Genomic DNA, 12,804 nt, shown 5'->3' with positions numbered 1-12,804 from the left:
GAATATTTATAGTACACCTGGGTGTACCATGCTCATGGTACACCCAAAATTATTTTCTCCATATGAGCAAAATAAGCGAATGAGCAAATGAGCAAAATGAACAAATGAACAAATGAGCAAACATTTCTACTCATTCAAGAAAATGAGCAAACACTTTTATTACAAAATGAGCAAAATGTGCAAATGAGTAAATGAGCGAAATATCCATATGAGCAAATTTGGTGTCAAATGAGCATCCGAAGTTCTAATTTATTACAAAAATACCCCTGGGTGTACCATGCTCATGGTACACCCGGGCCGGGTGTACCATGAATGAACTCGTGTCTAACAGTCTAGTTTTGATATTTCTCCTTACTGTAATAACACTTCTCTCTCTTCCATTCTTGTATCCGACACATTAGGTATTCCCCTCGCAAAGAGGGTCGCCTAATATTCTTTTCTTACCTTTAAAAAAAAGGTATATGGGGATGCAGGATGCTGGTTCACCCTAAGGAATAAATTACATATTCCTTTTCATCCTTTAAAAAAGAAAAATCCAACCCACTTATAGTAAACCTGGAAATTTTCTTCATTATTTGATGGTCCATAGTCTTGACTCTTAATACTTTATAATAATGAATTAATCATTATACTCAATTATTTAGAAGGAGAAGCACTTAAGGCCATTCTATATTTCCTTAGACAATGGAGCACTTTCGGGATTTCTAGCGACCGACCAGCTGCAAGATTATCTTACAAAATCCGGAGTTCGATTATATTCTTTTCGTAAGCTCTTTTTTAAGGGATTTTAACTTGTCACTTTTATATATTATCGATTAAGATTTTGGATCCGTGTTTTAATGAAATTGTCATGATTCTGCAATATAAGTAATGTACAAACGATGATTATATGCACCGATTAGTTGTTTTTATTTTCCCTTGACTACATTACATATTTACATTATTGTATAATAAGTATAGAATGAACCTTTTAAATTTTAATTTTAAATATTAAACTCATAATATCTCCATTTTAAAATGTTCTTCATATTTTGATTAATTTTCTCTCAAAAAGATTAAAAATAAAAAAAAAACAAAAAGAGTTCATTGTTTTAATAATTATTTAGCTATACATTTATATATATTGAACTTCTATAACACAATCCTCTAAAAAAAAAAACTTCTATAACAAAACACTTGTTTTTTTTATGTTATTTGTTCAATTGTCGCCTTAAGTGTTCCGTTTATTGTGGTCCGGGACAAAGCAAAGCAAATTGCAAACGTACAATTTGGCATTTTGTCAACCAAATCAAATAACATTTTGGCCTTTTGTCAACCAAATCAATAACACTTTGTCGATGTAACATTTTTGGCCATAAACGCCTTTTATTGGACATGAGAAAAATTTAAAAAAAAGTTGAAATTTTGAAAAAAAGAAACACAGATATATAAAACAATAACTTCATTTTTTCATATGAACAAGTAGTAACGGATGGTCAAAGTGTAAGTTAGTTAATCCGTTTCAAAATGCTTATCACACTTTGACTTTTTCACTATTCACACATCTTCCTTTGATCGTATTTTGTAAAATCTATGTAAGGAAAAAAAAAAGTCATGTGAGATTTTATTAGACCTGACTCAACATATACTTTCAAATATTAACTTCTTATAATTTCTAGTTGTATGGAATTAGAGTTATCAGTGGCCAAAGAAATGCATTGACCACCGTGTCGAGAGAAGTGTGCCAAGTATTTTAAAAAATAGGAATTACTTCATAGTGTCCAAGGTCAAAATGTCTTGTTGGACAAAATGTCTTTAATTTGTTGGACAAAATGTCTTTAATAAATAAAAATGGAGGGAGGAAACTCAGTTCCATATTAGTAAATATTAAGAAAATCAATTTTTTGAAATATACATGTTCAGACAAATTTAATAAGATCTTACATGATTATATATTTTTTCTTGTAAAGTAGCGTCAGATTATGGTCAACATAATTTTTAGAATTGGGTGCTAGATTAGACCTGAAAATTTTAGACATGACCAGATCAGTTCAGAACTCAATACATTCAAACAACATTACCTAATTTGATCAGGTGGAGAGAACATAGCCTAAATAAATAGAACTCTTTCATGGGCCTAGGTCAAACCTCACTATAACAAAATTTATAATTTAAACTACATCACCTTATTTCCGTGGAGAGAGCATAACCTAAATACATGAGAGTATGCGATAGCCTAGTGGTTAGAGCTTTTCTCCCGATTTCAAGAGGTCTTGGGATCGATTCTCACCCTTGACAAGTTAGGGTCTCCTTTATTCTCCCCAACTTGTCAATATTTCTCCTTACCTTATTAAAAAAACTAGAATTTTTTGCACGCGATGCGTGCTTGCATTTTTTTTCGAAACAGAAAAAATTGATTTTCTTCGACATAAGAGTCAAAATTTGGACATTAGACATACGAAGTATAATTGTTTTTAGTTGCAAAATTTGATTGGTTTAGTTTCCGTCACTTAAGTCTTTCACCAATCATTTTGTTTATTTTTTTTTTGTACTTTTCAAAGTTAAATTCTATGAACAAAATAGAAATTTTATTGAATTTATATATGATTTCTAATATTATAATTTTTTAGTTGATTTTTGAATTAAGTACAATACTTCATAAATTGTAAAGAAAGTGGACACTTTGATTTCAAGTCAATTTTACATAGGTTGTAGTTTGTAAGTGAATTTTTAAGTTTTTGTAAAATTTTCTAATTTTTAATTAGTGATTTGCATAACGTAAATTATGCAATTTTTTTAGTTGACTTGTCAGTATCGCAATTGTTATAATTATATTTTTTGTATTTTTGTTTGAAGCCCCTTTTGATATGTAAGTGAATTTGTAATTTAGAATGGGAAGGGGGTAACATAGTCTCTTCATTCGGGGACACCATAGCTCTCCTCTTCCCTTATATAATAGAGATATGTTGTACTTTAATTCTTGAATGATATTTTACATAAACCTTTTTACCTTGATAATTAATCAATATTATATAATAGAAAAAGATAGGTCCAAATATATGTAAAAGTTTCATTATATATAGGGAACACTATAAGAAAGTAAATAATTTCTTTCCTTGTCTAACTTCTAAATTTCAATTTCACTACAAATATACCTCTATTTTTTTTTATCATGACCCACCATTAATTGTGAATGGTTCTTGAGAATAGTGATTTGTAAGTAAATTTTTGTAAATGTTTTTGTATGTATTGACGTTCTAGGTTATTAGTTTTAGTTTGTATGCTAAATTTAAGTTTTAATAAAGTTTCCTGATTATTTGAGTGATTTGCGTGATTTTAATAATGTGATTTTCTCAATTGTATGAGTGATTTGTAAACTTTCTTCTTTTAAGTGATTTGTGAGTGAGTGTTGTAAATTAATTTTCGGTAGTTTTTTTTTAGTGTGGATTATGATTTTCACATTTTTCCTTTTGTAATTTAGAAAGAGAAGGGGGCAAAATAGGCATTTCAAAAGAGGACACCATTGCTCCCCCCTTCCCTTATATAATAGAGATAATCTAAATACATCCTTTCTATGGGATTAGGCCGAACCCTAACAAAGTACGTAATCCCGGACATATCATTTAGGGACGTCTCATACAATTTAGGGGCCCTGTACCATGCATTAAATACGGGCCCCATTACCATAGAGATATAAAACGGATCTCTAATTTTGTATTATTAATAACTAATTTAATTTTTTTATTAAAAATGGTTGAAAAATGAATTAACTTTCTTAAATACTCCAATGTTATTTTCATTTTTAGCAAGGAGACATGCAAACAACATAGATTTACAAGAATATATAGTAAAGATAAACCAAGGATAAAACTAGAAATATGAAGAAAAAAATATATAAATTAGGCGCAAAAATTTTGGATTAACAAATGTATTTTGCATCTTAACTCAAAGAACCTATAAAATACGAAAATAAAATATAGTTTGAACTCTTTAAAATTGAGGCTATAAATGATCGCTGACTCTGCTCATATATCTAATACATCCTACCCTGTCATATTATTGTACTGTCTGTACCAGTTAACCGGGAAAACTCAAACTACGTATTATTGCAGAACCCTATGTTTTGAGGATGCATTAAACAGGTCTTTTATGGGGTTGAAAAAATATTTATTAATTATGTTAGTTAAGATTCGTTTACTTGTGAAGTTATTATATGTCATGGGTGACGACACGTCGGCACCACCGTATCACGTAGATGATCTCAGTTCTCAAATCATATACGGCTATGTAGGCGATCTAATCTTTTGACGTGATATAGTTGTTGAACTTGTAAGCTGGCAGTCTCACTGTAATATTGTAATATACAAGTATATTATGTAAATAATTGAGCACAGTTTTGTGAAATTATGAATGATTATGATAATAATTGTATCAAACATGTTGGACTGAAGTGGGTGGAGTAACTAATTTTAATGGGGTTTATGCACAAAACCCATAACTTACGTGGAATAACAAAAAATGACAGTGACTAGGGAGTTGTGACAATCTATTTACATATGCTAAGCATTGACCTATACTCTACAAACACCTAAAACACTTATTAGTAGGTCTTGGAAGTATTTTTAATTTAGTTGTAAGGTCCAAGATGAGATCAAAGATATGGCTATCTTATTCTTGATGGGTCTTTAATTCTTGGAGATTTTGTTTGAAACCAATAGGCTAGTATTCAGAGCAGCTATTCTAATAGATACTCTTTTTGTCTTAATCGAAGAGTAATATCTATACAAATATATTAAAAAGTATGCGTAACAACGTCGATGCGCCACGTGGCTTCCTCCTCTGGCCACCAGAATTTTGCCACGTGTCTGTTAACCAACAAAGTCAAGCGGTCATTATTTAAAAATAAATATGCTGAAGCCTGGGCTCGAACCCCTTACCTTATGTAAGGATTTTCAAAGAATCAGCATCTCATCTAACATCTCTTAGTGATCCATGTTTCCACAAAATTACAAATATGTGTTGTAATTAGTTAATGTTATTAAACATAACCCTTGCATCAATAAAAATAAATAAATTTGCATGTTCATTAAAATTAATTATGTATGGATGATACATTTGAAGAACAGTGTTGACCACTACAGTAGGGAGTTTTAGTTCATGTAATCTATGTACAATAAAAAAATTTAGAAATTGCGTAGTATAGGGTTTGATCCTGAGACCTCAAGTACATATACTAAAGTCTTAACCACTAGGCTAACTTGTATTTGTTGTTATTATCATAAAGTATTATATTAATAAATGAAATTTTTTCTTACCCGAGGAATAGCCTGGGCCTAATAACTAGTTCTTATCTTATTATGCACTCAGAACTTTTGTTTATATACCACTAGCTTTTTTAACCACGCAATGCGGGCGATGATAAATTTTTCATTATGATATTTCGTAATGTCGTAACTAGTTTTACATGCACGCAATACATGCAAAAATAACTCATATAACAGTTTAAATTGACAGTTTTTTTAACAAAGGCTATGTTTTCTTTAACTTATTAGAAGTTATTTTCACCAAAAATAAGTTCAGATAAGTTCTTGATTTGACCTTATTATCCTCTATGTAATTGACTTACACAAATTGAAATTATATAAACCATTAAAATGATCATTTCTTTACATGACTATAATGCTGTGGAAATATATTGCTGATTTTTTATTTTCGCAATTTTTTTTCATGAAAGATTTTGATATTCTTAAATGAATTTTTATCTTTGTTTTTCATGTAAAATTTTTTAGTCTATTATTTTTTTTAACCTAAAATTTAAATTTAGTCTAATAGTAGTTTTTAAAAATGGCAAATATTTTGATTGATTACCCATTATTATTTTAAAAATTTAGACGAAATTGATGTAATTGAAAAGTAAGGGTAATATAATCATTTAATAAGGGGACACCATGCCTCCCCCTTCACTTATATATAAAAAAAACTCAAATGGACCCGGTACACACTAACTTATACACCGGGTTGGTAAGATATTAACTTTATATAGTGAATTCTACAGAGATAGTGAACTTATATACAATATAATATATTTTATTAACGAAAAATATAATGTGAATTATATGCAATATAATAGAGGAATTAACTAAAATGTTTTAACATATAGGAAGATCTAAGTTGCGTAGTATATGACACGTATTCTAACATATGGAATGATTTAGTTTCTCCATGATATGATGAGTGTCTGAATGATATAGTGAGTTTTTGCTTGATATAGTGTGTATTTGAATGATATAGTGAGTTTTTGCATGATATAGTGTGTTTCTGAATGATATAGTGAGTTTATGTATGATATATAGTGTGTGTCTGAATGATATAGGGAATTTCTGTATGATATAGTGTGTGTATGTTTGAATGATATAGTAAGTATGTCTGAATAATATAGTGAGTTTCTGCATATAGTGTGGGTCTGAATGATATAGTGGATCTTTGTATAATATAGTGGGTTTTCGCATAATATAGTGGATTGTTCAGTAATGATATGTTATTTTGCCTGGTGCACACTAATGTTACCGTGAACCGGGTCCACACAAGTCAGATTGCACTTATATAATAGATACTCCCCCTCATTATGTACTTATTAACGTTTTAGAAATTTTTGGATATTAACTGTTACACTATAAATTATGGTGTAACAACTCATAAATCACCACTTCTTTTGTTAAAAAAACTCAAATAACATGAAATAAATGACAAAATGACGCGTTGGATCCATGTTATTATTTGTATAGTCCATGTCATCTTTGTTAGAGTCTATGTCATTATGTACTTGTGAGTTTTTATGCAATAAGGTATGGTGTAACATGTTACGCCCAAGACGCACTCTTAATTTTTATTTTAACTTCTCCCGCGTAATTTTAAATATTTGATTATCAATGATCACCAGTATGAAGTATATAAAAAATATCTTGATTTAACTCTTACTTATCAATATATAATCAACCCCATACTGGTTCCAAATTAATTTGAGGAATGTTATGGTGAAACTTTGTTCGAAACAATGTTGTAGAAAGCAACGTGCGACCTGAGTCTGATATACATCATATTATCTCTATAATTTTAATACTTATATCAAATTAAAGTTTGACAATTTTCAAAACCATGTAATTGAATAAATTTAGGATCAATGTACAGAATTAAAAAACGTGAGAATCAAATCTGACATCTACTCCATCCGTTTCCTAAAGATCTTCTTTGTTACTGTTCCTATAGATACCAAGGATGATCCATTTGTGTGGGTTGTGGTGTGGGTAAAGTAGGAGAGAGAAATGGGTTAAGATAAATAAACAAATAAAAAAGGGTTAAAGTAGGAGAGAGAAATGGGGTAAAATTGAATTAATAATGTAATGGTGGACTATATGATATAGACATGAGGGTAAAAAGGGAAAAAATTCCAAATAAGAAATAAAGTAAAAGAGGAAAGATCTTTTGAAAACGCACTTAAACGGAAAAGGGAAGATCTTTAGGAAACGGAGGGAGTATTTAGTGATGAATAACATATCAAAAAACTGTACAAATAACTTCTATCTGCGGCCACATATTCTGATATTGTGGCATTTGAGAAGCTTTAGGGCCTGTTCTCCCTAGCTTATTTTCAGTTCAGTTAGGCTCAGCTCCATTCTTTTATAACTATTTTGTTAAATATTATTATGTTGAGATGAACGTGGCGGAGATGCGTATGTTGCGGTGGATGTGTGGCCACACATGGAAGGACCGATTAAGAAATGAAGTGATCAGGGAAAAAGTTGGAGTTGCATCCATTGAAAAAAAGATGAGGGAGAATCGGTTAAGATGGTTTGGTCATGTGAAAAGGAGATCATGTGAGGCACCGGTGAGAAGAATTGAAGAGTGGAGGAGTAATCAAAATGTAAAGGGTAGAGGAAGACCTAAGATGACTTGGCTGAGGGTAATTGAAAGTGATATGAGGTTACTTGGGATTGAGGAGAGCATGACGTTGGATAGAAGTGGGTGGAGAGACAATATCTATGTGGAGGAAGGGGTGTGATTACTGCATGTATTTGTTTTTCTCAATTGTGTTGGTATCAAAACCTTTTGTTGAAAACCTCTTCTAAACACTTTTTGGTGTAAACCTTGTTTTAAAAAAAAAAACACTTCTTTAAAAATTCTTAAAACTTAAACCCTTTTTTTAAAAAAAAAAAAATCTTTTATCACTCTTGACGATGCCATCTCCTCTGGTTACGATTCCAGTTGACGATTCATGTTAGCCGACCCTAAATCACCTTGGGAATAAGGCTTAGTTGTTGTTGTTGTTGTTGTTGTATTATTATGTTGGTCTAATTTATTTTACTAATTACTCTTATTATTATTATTTATTTATTTTTATATCATTATTATTAAGTACTATTATTATTATTAATTCAATATATATTATTTTTTATTATAGCTTTACTCATTATTATTACTATTATTATTAGGAGGAACATGGTTTAGCCCAAAAGAACAAATACACCCACTTTTTTTAGCCTATAAACCAATCAAATCGCGTCAAAACGATTTATGATGCAATTTTGCACCGTCCGACCCAATCATTATTTTTATTACTAAATATTATTATATTATTAAATCTAATTATTAAAATAGTAATATTAATTTACTTCTTAGATATTATTGTTATTATGTAATCATCATCAAGTATTAATATATTAATACAAATAATATAAAATAATTATTATTAATTATCATTATTATCATTAATTATTATTATTAGTATTATTTATTTATAACTATCATTTAAAAATATCCAAAATACTATTATTATTATTATTATTTATAACTAATTATTCATTATTATTACTTATTAATATAATAATTATTTAATATTGATATTATTATTGTTTAAATATTATTTATATATTTATTACATTCAATTTAATTCAATTCAGTTTAATTCAATTCAATTTAATTCAGGTCAGTTTAGTTCAGTTTAGTTCAGTTCAGCTCAGTTCAGTTCAGTTCAGTTGTTTTATGCCGAAGAGAACAAGCCCTTAGATTGTAAAAAACTAAGTAAAAAAACATAGGGAGCTAGACTATCTAATAGAATTATGGGTATTCAATAAGAAAATATTGTATGGAATGATAATACTTCCTCTGTTTTTTTTACTTGCAACACTTTCCTAAAAGGGAAATAATTAATTACTTGCAACACTTTCTACTTTTGCTTTTCCTTTCTCTCTATCTCTCTCCAATCACATGGGCCCCTTTCTTTTTTTTTCCTCTCTACCTTTCTCCTACCCAAATTTTGCATTGGAGTTGATGAAAAAAATTATTGCAAGTAAAAAAAAAACGGAGGAAGTAGAAAATTTAGTAATATCTTTGGTTAGTTTCGAAGGTACAATGAAAACTTAAAGAATAGGAGAAGTGGAAGCTCGGTTTATAACATTTACATATCCTAAGAGCACCTCCAATGGCAAATTTTACCCTCCCCATATACACTCTCTCTCCTCAAATGGGGCTCCCCATGAGTGGGGTTGGTTCCCCATTTAATGAGGATGCTCAAGTTTTAGGGGAGGTGCCCAAGTGAATAACAAATAGGAAGCTTACACATGGCGGGTGAGAGAGAGAAAAAAAATTGCAGCTGCCCATGATTTCTGACGCGCGGCAGAGGGAGAAAAAAAGAAAGGGTGAGCTGGCTGGCCAATTCTGACGCGCGCCCAATCAGAAGGTGACAAATGTCACCTTCTCCTTTAAAAGCAACGGTTATTTTTAAAATAGCCGTTGCACAATTTTGCCATTTTTAAAAAAATCTGCTAATTAAAAATAAATAAATTATACCAACGTTCATATTTTTTAATTGTCTATAAATAGAGACCAATTTTGCCATATTTTAGATACATTCAAATTTCTCTACCTTTTCCAATCTTTAATTTCTCTAATTTTTCTCATCTTAATTATATATTTTATTCCTCTACTCTTTAAATACTTCCAAACAAATTATCCATAATTATGAATCCTAATAATTCTAATTATGGAAATAGGCCTCAAAGAACCCCAAATTATCAATTTAATCTCAACCACCCACAATATCCAAATTTCCCACAAAATTCTAACTCCCCACAAAATTCTAATTTCCAAAGTAATCCAAATTTCCAACAAAATTCAAATTCCCCACAAAATCCAAATTTCCATCAAAATTTCGAACAAAACCCAAATCGTCAAAATACTAATATTGCTTTTGATCCAAATATGCTCAATAACCCTCAAATACAAGCCTTATTCCAAGCATTTGTACTCCAAAATCAACAACCTTCTAATTTCGAAACCCCGCCCCATACTCCGGTGAATCTCTCATCTCCAATGTCTCAATATATGGATCAAAATCCTTCAACTCCAGGGGGAGACGGGAGCAATAACCGAATACCGATTGGAGATTATTACCAAACTCAACAACTCGGAGACGATGATGATGCTTATGATGATGATGATGAAGATGAAGCGGACCAAGGTGGAAAAGGTAAAAATAAGATACTAAAAGAAAGGTGGGGACATGATGAGGATATAGCATTGGTCTCCGGATACCTTAATTGTGGTGGTGATCCATTAGTGGGAACAGATCAGTCAAAGGCAAAGCTTTGGATAGAAATCAAGCGCATCTACGATGCTGAAGTGGAAAAAAACCATCACTCATCCACCGAAGGACCATGAAGTCAATTAAAGCGCACTGGAGAACCATCAACGACTCGTGACTTTGTGGGTATCGCAACTCGGTGAAGCCGAGCGAATGAAATCAAGTGGAATGGCTATTACGGATGTAGAGGCTAAAGCTCATGAACTATACAAACAAAAACAAAATAATAAAGCTTTCAAATTGTACCATTGTTGGATGGGAATGAGACACCTTTCAAGATGGCAACCCGGATATGATTCAACTGTTGTGAGTCAATCAAGTTCAAAAAGGTCAAGTGATGAAGTTGTATCAGTTCGCCCGGATGGTCAGAAGAAGGCTAAGGCACAAAGAAAGATGAAAGGAGTAGCTACAAGTTTAGATGATTTCAACAACACCTTAAGTGAAATGCAAGGTGAACGAATTACAATAAGGAAAAATATAGAAGAAATGATGGATTACCAAAAGCAGCGAGATGAAAAGAAAATGAGGTTCAAGATGTATCAATTATTGATGACCAAACCATCTCTTGATGCGGTTGAGTTCAATACTATGAGAAGCTGAGAGAAGAGTTTATGAAGTAGTTTAGTTATAAGGTTGTTTTATTTAGTATCCTTAATTCTTTCATAATTCTAGTATTTACTATCCTAGTTTGTATTGTTTTAATATTTTTTATCTATTGAGAATCTTATCTTCTGAAAAGTGGATTACCAGATTTCGTATGCGTCGTCCTCTTTTCTTTCGAATTATGAACGCACTCGCTGCGAAAGACAAATTTTTTCAACAACTACCAGACGCAACTGGGAAGCTAGGTGCATCCAGTCATCAGAAATGCACAGCAGCATTGAGGTGTCTAGCATATGGATCAGCATCTGACGCAGTCGACGAGTACATCAAAATTGCTGAATCAACAGCAAAGGAGTGCCTTGTGCACTTTGTGCAAGGAATTCGAAAAGTTTTTACGAACGAGTACTTAAGGAGGCCTACGGTAACCGACTTGCAACGCCTCTTACGTGACGGGGAAAGGCGGGGTTTTCCTGGAATGATGGGCAGCATAGATTGCATGCATTGGCAATGGAAAAATTGCCCACGAGCATGGAAAGGGTTGTATCAAGGTAGGTCCAAATCTGCAACGGTAATTCTAGAAGCCGTGGCCTCCGGAGACTTGTGGATATGGCATGCATTTTTCGGAACACCGGGAACTTGCAATGATATCAATGTATTGGCACGCTCTCCGGTGTTTGATGATCTTTATCAAGGAAGAGCTCCTGAGGTCACATTTAATGTGAATGGTAATACCTATAATAGGGGATATTACCTAACAGATGGGATCTACCCTAAATGGGCAGTGTTCATGCCAGCAATTCGACTCCCACTATCTCCCGTCGATGATTGTTCACCAAACGTCAAGAATCAGTTCGGAAAGACGTCGAACGTGCGTTTGGGGTTTTACAAGCACGCTTTGCAATAATACAAAGGCCATCACTCATTTGGGATGAACACTTAATGTGGGAAATAATGCTGGCGTGTATCATTCTTCACAATATGATTGTCGAGGATGAACGGGATACATATCTAAATTATCAAGACGCATCAGACTTCGAGCAAGAAAATGCCTCGATTGCTAGTACTTCGTCTAGCCATAGGCTTGAAACATTCTATGTTCAACCTGGTCGCTACAATGATATAGGGATGCAACAATATTTGCAAAATAGAGCTGATGCGTGGGATAGAGATGTTCACAACTCCTTACAAAAGGACTTGGCTCAACACATTTGGCACAATTGTCGCCAATCAACCAATGATGAGTGAATTATTGTTTGTAATATTAAGTGTAGCCATTGTTGTAAGAAATCTCAATTAAGTAGCTTAATTAAAATATGAGCATAAATTAACGATTTATCGTTTTAATAGCGTGATTACCAATTTACATAGCGTAATTAGCAACTACCGAATTTAATTAGTGTATCAATTATTTATTGATTAATTATGAAATTAATGAGGATAATTACGATTTTTTTATTTAATTACAAAGAAATCATGTTACATATGGAATATATAATCAATAGATAAAATATTGGTGGGGTATGGGAAAGTAGGAGAGAGAAAAGGTGGTGGGGTATAGGAAATAAGAGAGAAGATAAATGGGG

General features: G+C 31.8%; 1 protein-coding gene across 1 annotated transcript; it reads left to right on the top strand.

Annotated features, from left to right (window-relative positions):
* The first annotated feature begins 10,786 nt into the window (after positions 1-10,786).
* Positions 10,787-12,125, top strand: LOC125491758 (uncharacterized). The gene is made up of 2 exons (XM_048633847.2): positions 10,787-11,145; positions 11,369-12,125. Exons 1-2 carry the CDS (start codon positions 10,787-10,789, stop codon positions 12,123-12,125), a joined length of 1,116 nt encoding a protein of 371 aa, XP_048489804.2.
* The last annotated feature ends 679 nt before the right edge of the window (positions 12,126-12,804 follow it).

Source organism: Beta vulgaris, chromosome 7 (genome assembly GCF_026745355.1).
Source record: "Beta vulgaris subsp. vulgaris cultivar EL10 chromosome 7, EL10.2, whole genome shotgun sequence".
Lineage (NCBI taxonomy): Eukaryota > Viridiplantae > Streptophyta > Magnoliopsida > Caryophyllales > Amaranthaceae > Beta > Beta vulgaris.
The sequence above is the reverse complement of the archived record's forward strand: the minus strand, read 5'-3'. Positions and strand labels throughout refer to the sequence as shown.